Source organism: Ornithorhynchus anatinus, chromosome 5 (assembly GCF_004115215.2).
Source record: "Ornithorhynchus anatinus isolate Pmale09 chromosome 5, mOrnAna1.pri.v4, whole genome shotgun sequence".
In the NCBI taxonomy this organism is placed as follows: Eukaryota; Metazoa; Chordata; class Mammalia; order Monotremata; family Ornithorhynchidae; genus Ornithorhynchus; species Ornithorhynchus anatinus.
The window spans coordinates 47987635-48005586 of NC_041732.1; the positions used below are offsets into that span (position 1 = coordinate 47987635).

The window sequence follows — 17952 nt, forward strand, 5'->3', positions numbered from 1 at the left end:
CTGACTCCCAAGCCCGTGCTCTTTCCACTGAGCCATGCTGCTTCTCAATTATAATACTACTGGTTATACGTAAGGTAATTTTCAGGTAGAATCACAACCAAGGTCTATATTTTCCCCTCCTTCTACATTGTCCCCAAGTCCTGAGCTGAAACTACCCTTTTTCATGTGGAGCTTATTGCTTTCTTCATCCTCCAAAGCTTTTTTTTCCCATAAATCACCCATTCAGCAGCATTTATTGAACACCTGCTCTGTGCACAACCCTCTACTAAGCACTTGGGAAAGTACAAAGCAATTTAAAGAGTTAGTCCCTGTCTTCAAGTAGCTTACAGTCTAATGGGGGGAACAGGTCATTACATATTATTTTCAATAGTGGGAGTGGGAAGAAAAACATAGCTACAACTGGTAAGAACAGGGAAATGGTAAAATGAATGTATAAATAATGTGAGTGGGTAAGTGGAAATGGAAATCAATATAAATGCTAAGGATCATTGTGAATATTTAAGTTGGTGAACGCTTCAACAGGAAATGATATTCTTGGGATGGAAAAAAAACCTAATGGGAACTGAAAGCATGTACTTTCCTTCACTGGAAATTCTCCCCTCCACCCCCATCCGTTCCGCTCCACCATCCCATCTCAATGACACTGGGTCACCCGGCAGTATTGCCTGAGAAAGGTGTGGGGGGTTCCACCCCAATTTTTGCCCAACAGGCTAGAAATGATTATGGTATTTGTTAAGCACTTACTATGTTCCAAGCAGGGTTCTAAGCACTGGGGTAAATACAAGATAAACTGAAGCAACAGAACTTACCTGCCTGGCTCTCATCCAGACCAGTGCCCGGATCGGTCTCAGAGGGAGAAGAGGATATACTGGAGTTCATTTTGAAACACGGAAGATCCTGTGAAAAAAGCTCACTTGCCAGCAGCTGGGGAGAACACAGAAGAAGAAAGATGGACTGGCTTTTCTCCAAACGATGCTTCCTTTTGACTCAAGATATCTCGTCCGGCTCCTGGGAGCCTTTAACTTTTACTCTGCTTTTCCTTCCTGTGTGACAGACAGGGAACTGAAATTGCACCCCCTAAGCGAGGCTTTAAGCCATCAGCACCAGGCTAGGCAAAATAAGTAGGTGGAAGTTGAGCCAAAAGGAGACCTTGTTTGCAATGACTACCCCTGCAAGCCAGTTCCTACCATTGATGCTGAAGAAGCTGAGACAGAGGAAGGAGAGTAGCAGCTCTTCACCCAAATCCCTACTGCTGTGAAGATGGGTGGGGTTTAGGGAGAGTCTGGCTGACCCAACAGCTCAGGAGTTGAGCCCCTCTCCTGCCCCAAATGGCAGGGAACCAAGGCCACTCGTTGCTGATGGCAACCCCCTTCTCTCTCCTGGGGACTCTAGGAGTGTTATGCCTGAGAGAGTTGTGTGTGTGTGTGTGTGTGTGTGTGTTGTGTGTGTGCTCTCTTCAAGGCTCTGTGCTCTCTTCAAGGCTCCTAAAGCTCAGACTGGAAGATTACCTCTTAACACTGTGTAAGCAGATGCTTATTTGTCATCTTCTTAATCTTTACTGTCTCTCCAAAGGTGGATCAATCAGCCACACTATGAAGAATTAAAAAGGCGCTGAGACCCATCAATGAGTGTTGCATGGAGCCAGCTCAGTGTAACTGGAAACCAGCCGACACCTAAACCCTCTCACACAACACAGAAAAGGAACAAAACACTCCCCCCCCACTCACACATACACGCACACACACACAAGATGCTCTCTCATCTCACTGCTCCTTTATATTGCTCTTATAGGATGATTATATCTTATTTGTTCAGCCATCACTTTGGATGGCTCGGGTGAGTTTTGGCCCCATTTCCCATTGTGAATTTGATCTCTTTGACTCCCTGGGAGGATCACAATGCCCACTGAGCAAACGGGGTCACCCAGTTCACTCAGTGGACTGCCTACATAACTGCCACTCACTTCCCTTTGCCTTCTGGAGGTATCCTTGAAAGCGGGAGGCGGAGATCATCCATTATACAAGGGCAGCTAATAATAAATGCATTTTTAATGTCATGTGATTTTCTCACCAGGGTAAAGTCTCTGGATTCTCTGTCCTGGTTGTGAGCATGCTTCCTGCATTATTGAGCAAGGAAAGAGAAAACCCTGCTGAGATGATTACAGGTCTTTAGGAAAAGGGGCCTCTGCCTTCTGTGGTGATCTTTTGACAGGGGAGAGGGGTAACAAATACCCTAGAATTCCAAGTTAGCAGCATGAAGGGTTGGGGAGGAAGATTCTTGGTTTGGTGAAATAATCTGTTTTGGAACAGTATTCTGAGGATAGCAGCTCTTGATCTAAATGACTCTGTTTTTGTCTCAGGAAGTCCCCCATTTCAGGTGGGATGTATACCACATCCGCAAATTCCAAATTCTGGAGGACAGGAGATTGCTTCTTACCCAAAACAGATAAGGCCTGCTTGAAGAGTCTCTTTTGTCACTGAAGAAAACACACTTGTTCGAGTTCTTTTGTGATTTGCTAGTTCTCCTATATGTTGTAAATAAAGACACAGCCAAACTGGAGAGAGGGGCCGCTGTGTCACTTGTACCTCTCCGTAGGTGAACGGGCACTCGGTCATATTCCTCCCTTTTCTGATCTATCCAGCACTGTCTCTGAGTGTTACTTTGCCTTGCTTGCGTCACCACCTTGGGTTCGAATCCTCACTGCTTTTTAGTTCCATTCTCTTTTCGAGTACAGAATCTAATGGAGGTGTCAGTGACTGCGCGTTGCATGTTTCACCTTCACCAATTAAGCCCTCTCCTCCCACTGGCCCCATACAGAAGGATGTGTGATATTTGGGCATTTATATTCGCTCTACTCTAAGCCCCACAGCACTTAAATACACATCATTAAATCATATATTGTAAATTTTTTGTTTAGTGTCTGTCTCCCCTCTCAGGGTCACACCTGGAGAGTTTCCAATACTCTACCTGTCTCGACTAGACTACGGGAGGGAGAGTCAAGCAGAGGCATTTCCATTACTAACTTGGGCCGTGGCTAGCGAGTGGAAGGCAATCTGCTACAAGTCAACACTCACCTGGCCTGGGCAGCAGCAGCATGGAAGAGAGTAGAAGGCAGAGACTCAAGCTTACTGCACGTAAGGAGACAGCAGTAAATCACTTCTGTATTTTTACCAAGAAAACTCCCTGGATACACTACCAGAATGATTGCAGCTAGAGGGGGGGCGTTCTGGGAGAGATGTGTTCATGGTGACACTATGGGTTGGAGACGACTCAAAAGCATAAAACAAGACAATGTCTGTCTCCCCCTCTGGACTGGAAGATCATTGTGGGCAGAGAACCTGTCTGTTAACTCAGTTGCATTGTACTCAAGTGCTTAGTACAGTGACCTGCATAGAAGAAACACTCAATAAATACCATTTATTGATTGATTATGCAGACTCTTGCACCTCTTACCCTTTCTAAATGTTGCTTTATGTCCATCCTCAACACTTGTAAATAGTTACCTATGGATAGATATCTATTCACTTGAACTTTTAATTTTATTTCTTCTCACCCTACTACCTGTGAATATTTCTATGTCTAGCACCCCATTAGAATGTAAGCTCCTCCAGGGCTTAGAACAAGTCTTATGTTTCTGCTAATCACTTTGGCATCTGTTTAGCACTTACTCTATACCAAGCATTGTACTAAGCACTGAACAGATAATCAGGTTGGTCACAGTCCCTGTCACACTTGGGGTTCACAGCATAAGGGACTGTTGTATTTCCCAAACATTTAGTACAATGAATTAGGTGCCTATTTTTAAAGGTACTTAAAGACACATGCACATCTTTAAATCATATAGTTATAAATGATTTGTCAATCAATTGTATTTACTGAGGGCTTACTGTGTGCAAAGCACTGTACTAAGCAGTTGGGAGAGTACAATATAACAATAATAGACACATTCACTGTCCACAACGAGCTTACAGCCTAGAGGGATTTATTTATATTAATATCTGTCTTCCCCTCTAGATGCTAAAGTGTTCTGGGCAGGGATCACTTCTACGAACTCTGTTGTACTCTCCGAAATGCTGACTACAGTGCTCTGCACATAGTAAGCGCTCAATAAATATCAATGATTACCTTCAGTAGGCCCTCAATAAAACTCATTGCTTGTATGACTGTGACCATGTATGTAGCTGGTCCCAGCAGAACTATATCACCCAACTTCCAGGCTGGTCAGCCAGAATCCTGTTCAACTCCAAACCTCAGCATTCCATTTATAAATTATGGGAAGATGGCACCTCAGCCAATTAATTTTATTTATTGAGAGTCTACTATTTGCAGAGCATGTTACTAAGCACTCGGGAGAGTACAACAGAGTTGGCAGACATGTTCCCTGTCCACAAAGACCTTACAGACTAGAGGGGAAGACAGGCATTTATATAAATAAATAACTTATAATATATGGTTTTAAAACATGCACATATCTGTATGTACCTTTAAAGATAGGCCCCTTTAAGATGAAATCTCATCTAAGGGACAAAAATATAATTTCTGATGAACCTTTTAAACTCGTGGCTTTTTTCTAGGTCTTCTGTCTAGTTCTTCTGTCTAGAAGACAATTCTGTTTAGGTCTAGATCTTCTGTCTAGAAGACACTTCTGTCTAGCTTTAGGTTTTCTGCTCAATGGACAATTGTGCGTTTTGATACTAGCATGATGTTAGAGCTCAATCAGTCAATAAATGTTCAACAATATTATTCCTTATGAAAACCATGCAAGAGTTTGCCTCTTCAGTCACACACACCCTCACAGGTGAACATCAACATCAGTGGTGACTTCTTGGAATACAATAAATATTCTATAGTGTGCATAATATTCTATTTAATATTCAATTACATCTCTAGAATTCTCTATATTACAATAATTCAAAAACTTATTAAGGTCACATCTTCTCCAAGAGGCCTTCCCCAATTAAGTGCTCTTTTCCCTAGTTCCCAATGTGGGAGATAAAAGGACAAGGTACAGTGACTAGGCTAGTTAGCCTGAGAGGAACAGAAAGGGCGAATTGAGGTGCTAGTGGGAAAAGACAGTAAAGTTTTCTAGTCGAGAATTTTCTGCTTGATGTGTAGAGGAATGGATAACCTTTGGAAATGTTTGAGGAGAAGGGTTAGGCAAGGATAATGCCAAGGTTGCAGGCTTCAAAGATGGAGAAGATGGTGGAGTTGTCAAATGTGGTGGGGAAGTCAGTGGTAGGAGAGAATCAGGGAGGGAAGATGAGGAGTTCACCTTTAAATCTACAGGTATTAAAGTACCAGTGTGACTTCCACACGGAGATGTCCTGGAGGCCAGAGGAAAGGTGATATTGCAGAAGCGAAAGGTCGCTAAAGCAAAGTAGTTTGGGGATTCATTAGGTAGCGGTGGCAGTTGAAGGGGACAGAGCTGGGCGAGTTCCTCAATAGAACGTGTACGAAGAGAACAGAGAGATATCCACAGTTGAGGGTGGGGGAAGGGTCAGCAAGAAAGACTAAGGAGCGGCCAGAGAGATAAGAGGAGAACCAGGAAAGGACTGTGTCAGACTAACCCAGCTTAGATAGCATTTCCAGGAGAAGGGAGTGACCGATCCAAAACACCAAAAGAGCAAAAACACTGAGGAGGGTTAGGATAGAGGAGAGACCACTACAATGATGTTATTGATAAGGAGCTTATTGATAACCATGGAGAGGGTGGTCTCGGTGGCATGAAAGGGGCAGAAACCAGATTGTAGAGGATCAAGAAGGGAGTTGGAGGAGAGGAAGTGGATACAACAATCTAATGGGGGAGACAAATGTAAATGACTTACCTAGAGTGGGAACAGGAGGGAACAAGGAGAAAATAGATAATAATAAAATAGATAATAGTGTAAATATGTCAGCAGGGAACAGAATAAATAACTGCATTTACAACTTTTATATATATATATATATGCGTGTGTGTATGTGTGTGTATATAATAATATATATATATATGAATAAATGCTAAAGAATGGGTATCATGATCCATCGTGAGTGCTAAGAGAGGCAGTTGGGTTGTTACCACTCAATGTGATAGGATTCCATCAGGGAAGGCTGCCTGGAGGAGGTGGGCTCTTAGGATGGCTTGAAGATGGGAAGAGTGGTGCTCTCTTGAAATCCCTGAATTTATAAGTACACGTTTATGCTCTTTATATACTTATCATCCTTTGTGCAACATTCTTGAGAGCGGGGACAAGATTGATTTTTTGATGTGTATGTCAGGCTGTTAGAATGATGCTATGCATAGTATGCGACTGAATAAACAGACACACCACAATGTGTTCTTTTATCCTATAATGTTGGATAATTACTGTAGAAACAGACACACGGCAGTCTGTGCACTAATCCATTTATTGCATCTAAGAAGGAAAAAAAGATGACCAAACAGGTTAAGTGGAGTCTGCTAGTTTAACCAATACCATTAAGCCCAGGGATTGAATCTGCAGCTCTGATTCAATCAATCCCCTTTGATCAGTCAACTGCCATATGGTGATAGATTCGGCTTTTAGTCACAGAGTCATAATCAGTCTGCTGATTTCTCCCACAAAAACCCAAAACATCCACTTCATTCCACTCCACCTGTTCCAGTAACAATCTCCAAAACAACCAGCTTTTTATGGTTCCATTTCCCTCTCTTCTTCTACTTTTTTAAAATGGTATTTGTTAAATGTTTACAATGTGCCAGGTACTGTACAAAGCACTGTACACAAACACAAACTAATCAGGTCAGACACAGTCCATGCCCCACATGGGACTCAGACACAGCCCATCCCCATTTTACAAATGAGGTGACTGAGGCAAAAAGAAATTCAGTGACTTGGCCAGACTCACAAAGCAGACATGTGGAGGAGCTGGAATTAGAACCCAGGTCCTCTGAAGCCCAGGCCTGTGTTCTTTCCACTAGGCCACCCTGTTTCTATTTCTCATAGTAGGTGAGCTACAAGTTATAGCTCATCAAAACAAATGGAACTCAATTCTATCATTTTATTCTCGGGTGCCAATAATGTAGCAGATATCCCTGTTGTATTTTGGTATGTGTTTCTCCCTCCGTCAGCTTGTGGGGGTGGGAAGGCCCTTGCTGAAATAAATTAGTGCCGAGGCCCTGAGGATATATATTTTTGGGCCACAGGCTCATTTTACAAATGATCAACTTGGAGAAATCTGAAATCATATATCCCTGTTGGCAGACTGTTTTAGTAAATTCAGCCAGCGTGGGGTTGAGCAGCAAGCTAGACATAACAACCTTAAACAGCAGCCATCCCGCTTCTCTTGGACAGCTGCGGACATAGATGAATATTAAAAAATACATACGGACAGGTGTACAACTCAGAGAGGGACATTATAGCAAGGGTATTCGCTAACAATAAACAATATAGCTCTTCTGACTCTAGGCTAAATTACATACAGACACTGCCCTCTCCTTACCAACCTATGAAAATGAATTTTCCCAATAAAATGAAATAATGCTTTCATTTCCTTTGAAATTGTGGAATCAATCAATGGTATTTAGCAAGTACTTAGTGTTTGAGTTGGGAGAGTACAATACAACTGAGTTGGCACACATTCCCTGCCCACAATGAGCATACAGTCTAGAGGCAAGATATAGCAAAACTACTGTAGCTATTTATTGTGATAATAATCATTGCTGTATTTTTTTAGGCACTTACTATGCGCCAGGTACTGTACTAAGCACCAGGGTAGATACAAGTTAATCAGGTTGGTCGCAGTTGATGTCCCACATGGGGCTCACAGTCTTAATCCCCATTTTACAGATAAGGAAATGGAAGCACAGTTACCTGCTATTACTGTTATTATTATTATTATTTCTACTATTATATATAATAATGTTAATAATGTTGGTATTTATTAAGTGCGTACTATGTGCAGAGCACTGTTCTAAGTGCTGGGGGAGATACAGGGTAATCAGGTTGTCCCACGTGGGGCTCACAGTCTTAATCCCCATTTTACAGATGAGGTAACTGAGGCACAGAGAAGTGAAGTGACTTGCCCACAGTCACACAGCTGACAAGTGGCAGATCAGGGATTTGAACCTACGACCTCTGACTCCCAAGCCCGTGCTCTTTCCACTGAGCCACACTGCTTCTCTATCACACAGCAGGTAAGTGGTAGAGCCAGGATTAAGACCTTGGTCTGTTGGCTCTGAGGCTTTGCTGTCCTCCCATGCTTTTCTCACTAGGCCAGTGCTTTTCTACACTACCATATTATTAGTTAAACACAAGACTCTACTACCACAATATTCAATTTATGTAGTCCTTCCCTTAAGGGCCCAACTTTTTACGCTGACTTGGTGTTTTCCCACTTTTACCATCCTCTGACATAAAATTTAATGTATTTCAACTTCACTATGAAATGAGAACTGAATAGCTCACAAACGCACATTCCTTCAGAGTCAGGATGAATTTTCTTCTACTTGGCTGGTTCCCTCTCTCCTCCCAAAACATTCCCATGCATGGAGCTTCTATGAATGACTGGAGTGATTTATTTGTAGGAGCTAGGCTGCCAGAGAATGGCTCATTTCAAAACTCTCTCAGCTCTACAGGTGACCGCCACTAGTCTTGCTGGTAATATTAATTTCATGAGTGAACCCGGAACCATGATTCACCAAAAAGCAACCAAGTTCCCTCTAAGAACCTTCTTACTAGGACATTCCTTACAATGGAATTGCCATAGTCTTCAGTTTCTTACACTTAATAAAATAATGATAGGGGCATTTTTTAAGCACTTACTGTTAAAAACAGCATTCTGAGCATAGCAGCTCTTGATCTAAATGACTCTGTTTTTGTCTCAGGAAGTCTCCCTTTTCAGGTGGGATGTATATCACATCTGCAAATTCCAAATTCCGGGGGACAGGAGATTGCTTCTTACCCAAAACAGATAAGGCCTGCTTGGACAGGAGATTGCTTCTTACCCGAAACAGATAAGGCCTGCTTGAAGAGTCCCTTTTGTCACTGAACACTTGTCCGAGTTCTTTTGTGATTGGCTACTTCTCCTATATGTTGCAAATAAAGGCACAAGCAAACAGGAGAGGGGGGCCGTTGTGTCACTCGTACCTCTCCGGAGGTGAACGGGCACTCGGTCACCTTCCCCCCTTTTCTGATCTATCCAACACTGTCTCTGAGTGTTGCTTTTCCTTGCTTGCGTCACCACCTTGGGTTCAAATCCTCACTGCCTTTTAGTTCCACTCCCTTTTCGAGTACACTTACTATGTGCCAGGCACTGTACTAATCATGTATGATCCATGGTTGCCCTTCATAACTTAGGTATTACCCTTAACTCCTCATCTTCAACCTTTAGACTCAGTCTGTCACCAAATCCTGTCAGTTCTTCCTCCAAAATATTGCCAAGATCCCCAGCCCGACACCATCCCTATCCATCCAAAAAGCCACCACACTGTTCCACACAAATGCAGCCTTGACTACTGCACCCATCTCCTCACCTCCTAAATCACTTGCGCAGATATATTTATACTCTACTACTTCCTCCTATCCATCATTCATTTTAGTGTCTGTCTCTTCCACTAAATTGTCCATCCCTTCAAAACACAGATCCTGTCTACTAATTTCTCCCAAGTGCTTAGTACAATGTTCGGCATATAGTAGGAGCTCAATAAATACAATTGATCCACTGAAACTCTTTCCTTAACCTGCTGTCCTCCCTCTGGAGTTAAGCCCCTTGTGTATCCGGATCTGCCCTCCAGATCCCACTGCCTGCTCTTTGGTGAAAATAAGACAATGAGTCCAGTGTTATCAATTGTTAATTGTTAACAATTCAAGCAATTCCATCTATCAATTAAAGCCACCTCTGGCCAGAGGGCCTATCACCCATCCTGAGCCAAGAAGAGACTCAGATTTCTAGACGTTTTTAAGTGCTGCTGCCCCATAACTGTTCCCAAACTCACCTGTTGTCAGATGCCAGCCCTGGGTCATGCTCATACATGTTGCGTTAGAGTGTGTTTTTTCCATAATGCAGGTTTCTTTAGGAACACAACTTGCAGAGCTAACAGGACTTTGCAGAGGCCAAACAAAGCAGTATAGGTGCAGATCCTAAAGAAAATCAGCAAGTCAGAAGTTTAATAAACCATCTGTTTCCTATTAACTTCCCCTTTTAAACTAGAGATAGCTAATCTAAATGAGATAGCTGGGAAGCCAGGGAATTGGCAAATTTAAGTAGGGTACCTACATATTCGTGATAGGGTACCTACATATTCGTGATTCTTTGTTTCTACCGTCCAGAAGAATTTTTGAACTAATGTGAAAAACTGGTTAATATTTTACATTTCCATAACATTGGATTTTTTTTTCAAATGGTATTTTGACAATGCCTGCTCTTTACCTTGATAATCTGGGGATAATCTTTTCTTTCCTATTCCTTCTCCTTGAACATTTTAAAAGGATTTGTGGACGGTCCCTGTACAAAATGGATCCGGTCACCTTGAAGAGGTAGATACTCCAGGTTCATAATACTAACTGAGAAGCAATGTGGCATAGTGGAAAGAGCATGAGCCTGGGAATCAAAAGGTCATGGGTTGTAATTATGACTCCACCATCTGTCTGCTGTGCGGCCTTGGAAAAGTTACCTCACTTCTCTGTGCCTCAGTTGCCTCATCTGTAAAATGGGGATTGAGACTGTGAGCCCCATGTGGGATAGTGACTGTGTCTAACTCGATTTGCTTGTATCCACCTCAGTGGCTTAGTACAGTGCCTGACATATACTGCTTAACAGTATATTCATTATTATTATTATTCCATTTTTATTCCATTATTATTATTATTGTTATTAATGATTGATAATGTTCTCCTCTGTTGAATCCCATTTTTTTGCCCAGATTGCCCAAGAAGCTGGGAGCAGCAATGGATGCTGGATCCCAGTTCATTTTGCACTGTATTAAATGCTATGGTAAGTACAGGAGAGTAAATAGACAAGATTCCTATCCTTAAGAAGCTTACAATCTAGCAGGGTAGACAGACGCGAAAATAAAGTGGAGGTAGGCATGAGCACCACAGTTTAAAGAGATGTATGGAGCTGACATTCTAACAGGAAAGAGTGATGGACAAGTGATTCACAAATAGCAGAAGTGTGGAAGGAGAAATAAATAGAAAAGAAGTAATCTAAATTGAGAATATGTCTAAGTGGCTCTTGGACAGACCCAACCTGGGAAGGTGGAACTTAATCAGGAAAGACTTTCTGGAGAAGACAAGGTTTGCAAGGGCTTTGAAGATGGAAAGAGCTGTTATCTGGCAGATTTGAAGGAGGAGGGGAGTCTCAAGCAGGAGGAAGGGACTGAGCTAGGGTCATTCTGGCAGTTAGTCGGTCAGTCAATCATATTTATTGAGAGCTTACTTTGTGCAGAGCACTGTAAAAAAAGTAATGATGGTATTTGTTAAGTGTTTACTATGGGCCAGACACTGTACTAAGTACTGGGTGGATACAAGCAAATCAAGTTGGACACAGTCCTTATGCCATGTGGGACCTTATCTTCTATCTATGGCACACAGTGAGGGCTTAACAAATATTATTAGTAGTAATATCATGATGTTTGTTTTCCCCTCTAGATTGTAAACTCCTTGTGGGCAGGGAATGTGTCTCCCTACTTCGTTCTGTTGTACTCTTCCAAGCACTTAGTACAGTGCTCTGCACACAATAAGCACTCAATAAATACCAATGATCGACTGCTTAACCTGCTATTTTTCAGGTTTCCTACAGGGTCTGTCCAACTCATGAGACGCCCCAGGTGGCTCTTTGGTCAGAAACATTCCCTAGCGATGGTGCAGCCACAACAAGTAGAGACATAACTAAAATCCAGGTCTAATTCCCAGAGCAGTGCTCCTTCTATTGGACCACAGGCTTGAGCTAAGTGCTTGCGGGGGTACACCAGATGCAAGTGACTCAGTCTGTGTCCCCAGAATCTTACCATTTAATGAGGGAGACTGACTTTTTTTAAAAATACAGTGGGTGCAGAAAGAGAACCAGATAATATGTCGGGATGAAAGAGCAGAATGAATAACTATACCATTGAATAGCCTTTGCCACTTCCCTGACTAGCCTCCTATTAGCTTGTCTCCACCCCAGCACTTAGTATAGTTTCTGGCACATAATAAGCACTTAGCAAATACCACAATGATTATTATTATATACATAAATGCTGAGGATGGGCATAAATAAATAGATAAATAAATAATGCTTGATATCCACTCTCCTGCAGTTCACTCAGTACACCAAACACAAGGCTAGGAAACTAAGCTGGTAAAAGTTGTCATTTTTGGACCTCTAAGGGAGTCATTTGTAGTGGTTGGAGAGAAGATTGAAATAGTTAATAATCAATAATAAAGGAACTAGTAGTCAAGAAATACACCAAAGATTAATGTTAGGAAGACTTGCCATTATGAAGAGACTGGAAAAAGTCATGAAACATGCTGATGTAACAATTGCCACAAAAATACAAATTGTCAATTCTTTGGTGTTTCCAGTGACATTGTATGGATCTGAAAGCTGGACAGTGAAGAAAAAGGATAGAAAGAGCATCAATTATTTTGAAATGTGGTGCTGGAGAAGGCTTTTGTGAATACCATGAACTGCCCAAAAAACAAAACAAATGGATTTTGGAGCAAATTAAGCCATAGTGGTTTTTGGACGGCCAAATTGACTTAGATTAATATATTTTGTTCACATAATCAGGAGGACTAATTCTCTGGAGAAGACACTAATGCTAGGAAAAGTCCAGGGAAAACGTGGAAGAGGCAGACCAGCAGCTAGAAGGATAGAGACCAAATCAACGATAACGGAAGAACTGTTAGCAAGGTTATGGATTATGGCAGAAGACAGGACGTTCTGGAAAAATATATCCAGAGAGTCGCTATGAATCAGAAACAACTCGATGGCACTTGATCATAATAATAATAATAATAACAACAATAATAAGGGAGTCATGAATTGGTGTCCTAGTGAAAGTCTTAAACAGAAAGGTCTGACACAACAAGCAAAGATTCTGAGGACAAGGTGGAATCTATAAAGATGATCCCCTGAAAAACAGGAAGCTGCTCAGAGCTGAGGGCTCTCTTCCTCTGTCAAAGAGGCCCTATAGTATAAGGACCATAAATATGACATTTATGTGAGCAAATCCCCAAAGCTCATCTCCACAGATGATCCTCAGGGGCTGAGGGGTCGGAGGGGTGGGGAGGGGAGTGTGATGTGAGGGTGACTCACATCACCCTCAGAAGAGCCTATGGTCTCAGAGCAGAGGAGAAGATGGGGTCTGTCCACTTCACGCAGAGGATCAGAAGGGGTTAGGCTTTAAAAACTTGGCTGCTGATTCCTCTGCGTGCTGACACTGTAACTTCCCCAGCTGCTCAACCCCCTGCTCCGCAGGTATCAATGCTGGTTACATAAGCCACTGCTAAAGCTTTGCTCTGACAGAGAAGCAGTATTTGGGATTTGAAATGTCAGCTGGAGGGCTTTATTATCTGATAAACCAGGTTATTTGGGAAAGCCCAACTGCTGTTTACACCTCAAGGAGGAGGAGGTGATTAATGATGGTTTTGTCCTTATTTTCCAACTGCTGACATGGCTAAAATGTAGCCATATCCCAGTTACTGTTCTTAGTTGGTTCTGTGACAATATAGTTTTAAGCAATAGAGCATCAGATTAAGTAATTTATAATGGGAATAATCATTCCAATTTAAAAATGTCATTGAAGCAAATGGAAGTACTGAGGGTGCCTGAGAAGTGAGCAGTACACGCTTGGAATCGATAATCTGGGCAATAATTTGTAAAAAGGATTCTTTTTCCAGGCCTCAGGTGTGTTGATCTTCACCACCATGACTCACGCTCTGAAATAATCTTAGTGCTGCCAGACTGACTGCTTGGAAGGAGGTGGTTGAACCACGGTAAAAGAAAAACCCTGCTCTACAACTCTGTGGCAGAGAAGCATCATCCTGGTCTCACCTCTGCATTGCTTACTGACTTGGTATGTTTCTCTCCTGCCCACTTTCATTCCCTTCTACTCTGATCCCTCTAGACTGTAAGCTCATTCTGGACAGGGAACATCTCTGCTAATTTTGTTGTACTGTACTCTCCCAAGCACTTGGTACAATACTTGGCACATAGTAAGTTCTCAATAAATACCATTGATGGATTGATTGATTCTTGGAATTTCAATTTTCATCCTGATGATCCCTCTGACCTCAGCCAAATCTGCTGACCTCTTACTTCACCCACATCGGCACAGACACAACTCATGCCTTCCATTTTGTGGAAGTCTTCCTAATTCAGCATAAATGTGCCCGAATCCAGAGCATTTCTCTGAGAAACCCTGACTCCCCCAATTGCTTCAGAAACTTCACCATTCCACCCAAGTCCAGGTGAAATGTGACACAGCCATGGGACTTGGAGGCAGGAGCTGCTGAAGACGGGGGTTTGGTACTGAAAATGAAAAACCAACATTAAAATGTTCGGCACTGTCTCGGAACCGGAAGAGGACTGAAAACTGGAAGGTCAGGTGTAACACATGCTGGATCTCATCATCTTCTCTAATCATCTCATCTAACCTCGCCAATTCCCACTTACCATTATCTGATGATAATTCTTCCTCCTACCAGCATTACAACTCCCCTACACTCAGTCCTCACCTTCAGACTCTGGATCCACTTCACCTTTCTCAATCACATCCTTCCCAGACTCCCTACTGACTCTCCCATTCTTTGGTGCTGAAGTCCATTTGCTTTCAACTCTGCGCCTTCTAACCAACTCAACTCTCTCATTCCCATGTCCCACAGACCTTCCCACCGCAGCCTAGTTCATTTGCTTCCCTGCAGCTGAAGCTGACAGAAATCCAGACACTGAGCTGACTTCTGCCACTTCGAATCCATTCGGTCCTGCTATACTTCAGTTATCTCCTGCTTGGCTCTTTTTAGTCCTTCCTCATTGACTTTCAAGCCCACAACTCACACCAAATCTTCCAAACCTTTCTCCAATCAGTCAAAGCACTGCATTTGGGAGTGTACAATATAACAGAGTTGGTAGACACATTTCCTGCCCACAACAAGCTTACCACCTAGATGGGGAGACAGACATTAATATAAATAAGTACCTACCTATAGGTAATTACATAAGTGATGTGGGGTAAATAAAATGCAAAAATCCAGGTGCCACTCTCTCCTCAAGCCCTCTGTACCCTCCTTACCATTTTTCACAGCTTCTGACCACACTCATTAATTTGCTGCTGAAATAGACACCATCAGAAAGGAACTTCCCAAACTCTCTCAACTCCTCACCACTCTCCTACTCCATCTTCTCTTTCCTCCTTCCCAGCTGTCTCTCAAGAGCATTGTGGCCTCGTGAAAAGAGCAAGTCAGAGTCAGAGGACCTGGGTTCAAATCCTGGCTTTTCCACTTGTCTGCTGCATGATCTTGGGCAAGTCACTTAACTTACCTGTGCCTCAGTTACCTCATTTGTAAAATGGGGATTGAATCCTTCTGCCTCCAACTTTGTTTTGAAAGAAACCTCACCTTAAAAGCCTGTAACCCAGAAAAATATCCTGAAGACAGAGGGTGAGGGGAACTTATTTTTGAAAGAAATACATTCTTAAACATGATTGGTTTGAGAGTGGTTGGCCTAGTGGAAAGTCAGAGGACCTGGGTTCTAATCCTATTTTCTGCCTCTCGTCTCCTGCATGACTTTGGACAAGTCACTTAATTTATCTGTGCCTGCTACCTCTTTGTAAAATGAGGATTAAGGCTGGGAGCCCCTTATGGGACATGGACTGTGTCCAACCTTGTATCTACCCCAGAGGTTAATTCACTGCCTGGTACACAGTGAGCACTTTAAAAAAAAAAGAGAGTAGATCTCCCTTCTGCTCATTAAATCTATCACCTCCACCTCTGACTGACCCCATCCCTTCTCACTGTGTAAACACATTTGCTCCCCTCCCTTACCACTATCTTAAACCTTTTGCTCTCAAGTGGTTCCTCATTATTTTCAAACATGCCCAAGTGACCCCTGCTAAAATAGATTTCTCAATGGATTTAAATCTTAATTTATCAGCCCCTCAGAAACTTTCTGTCAACTCTTCCCACCCGCAATGGAGGTGATGAAAATGAGAAATGTGTATTAGAAGTAAAATTTTCCCTTATTATGAAAATGCTTACATTTAATTTCTTCTGAACTGGGGCTAATTTGCTTGTCTGTGCTAGGAACGAGAAAGAGTGTGAGAATGTGATACCACCTGTTTCATGAATAGGCTTTATGCGGAGGCTCTAAGGCAGCTGAGGTTTATATTAAATGCAGCCTAAGACCGCAATAAATTTGTTTATGGTATTTGTTAAGTTTTTACTATGTGCCGGGCACTATTCTAAGCACTGAGGTAGATACAAGCATATCAGTTTGAGTCCCTGTCCCACTTGGGGCTTACTGTCTTAATCCTCATTTTACAGATGAGGTAACTGAGGCACAGAGAAATTAAATGACTTGCCCAAGGTCACACAGCAGACAAGTGGCAGAGCTGGGATTAGAACCCATGTTCTCTGATTCTCAGATCCGTGCTTTTTCCCCTCTGCCTCACTGCTTCTCAAGCTTCTCATATTGCTAAACAAAGTCTCATCAGGGCAAACCCTAAAACATCATCTTGGGTTCTGGTCTTTAGGATGGCTGGGGACAGCACTCCAATAACCTGGGCCACAAGAAGCACTCGGTGTCGCATTTGATTTGCGACATCATTTTGCAGAAGTCTGCCCGATTTGCCATAAAATTGCCCGACTCTAGAGGGTTTCTCTGGGAAACATGGACTCTCCCAATTGCTCCAGACCCTTCAACGTCCTTCCCAGGTGTGGGTGAAAATTGGCACAGCCGAAGACACCGCAGATGGAGGTTTAGCATCGAAAAACCAACATAAAAACGTTCAGCCCTGTATCAAAACTGGAAGAGGACTGAAAACTGGATAATTGGACATAACATGGGATGACTGTCGACTCCAAGGGCCAGGGAAGTACAACCTGTTGGGATACGTGACCCGGGTTCCTCATAGTACAGCAATGCCTGGAACACATAGCATCTGAAATAACTTAGGTCTCACTGACTGCTTCCAGGACAGACTGGTGAACACCTGATTTTTCCTGAAGCACTTTAGGATTTAATCAGAAACAGGCACTGGCAAAAATGGCATGCAAAACTATCAGAAAAGCAGGTGCGATCCTCAATGTTTGGCTTTGAGTTTCATTGTCTATGGTTTGTAAAAGGGCCCAAGACCTTCATTTTCAATTCATTCAATGCTTTATTAACACTGGCACTCAAATCACATGGAATGAATCAACAACCATTCAGCAATGCTAGAGTCTGTCACTGAATTTGCATTTCTTCTCATAAGAATAACCTGCTCTGCAACCTTGTTAGAATTCACAATTGAAGAGAATGGAAAAATCTCGGCCAACTTTATCTGACCAACTCCATATTTTTGGTGGCAGGGCTGCACTACATAGGCTGTGCATTTCTGGAAATATTTATAGTTTTCACTGTTACAGCTGGGGGACATGGGAGGGATTTAAGGTGGAGAATCATTATAAATTGAAACCATACAACCTGGCCTGTGCCCCTATGGAAGTGGTTGAAACAGCATTTAGAAAATATAATTGTTAGAAATAAATGAGAGAGAGAAGCTTTGAGAAGTGTGGAGGCTGAGGGGAAATGAAGATTAGAATAAATTAACTAGTCAGTTGTATTTAGTGAGCCCTTACTGTGTGCAGAGTACTGTACTAAGTGCTTGGGAGAGTACAATACAATAATAGACACATTCCCTGCCCACAACGAGCTTACAGTCTAGAGGGGGAGATGGACATTTATATGTATAAATAAACTACAGATATGTACATAAGTATTGTGGGGCTGGGGGGGGGAATGGAAATAAAG

General features: G+C 42.5%; 1 protein-coding gene across 1 annotated transcript in view; it reads right to left on the minus strand.

Annotated features, from left to right (window-relative positions):
- The window catches only part of NR2E3 (nuclear receptor subfamily 2 group E member 3), a 36197-nt gene extending 26204 nt beyond the window's left edge, over positions 1-9993 (minus strand). The window contains exons 1-2 of the mRNA XM_039912208.1: positions 9956-9993; positions 2071-2166 (exon numbers count right to left, since the gene is read on the minus strand). Coding sequence (XP_039768142.1) covers positions 2071-2166; positions 9956-9993 — 134 coding nt within the window. The remainder of the gene's footprint in view (positions 1-2070; positions 2167-9955) is intronic.
- Positions 9994-17952: the final 7959 nt, after the last annotated feature.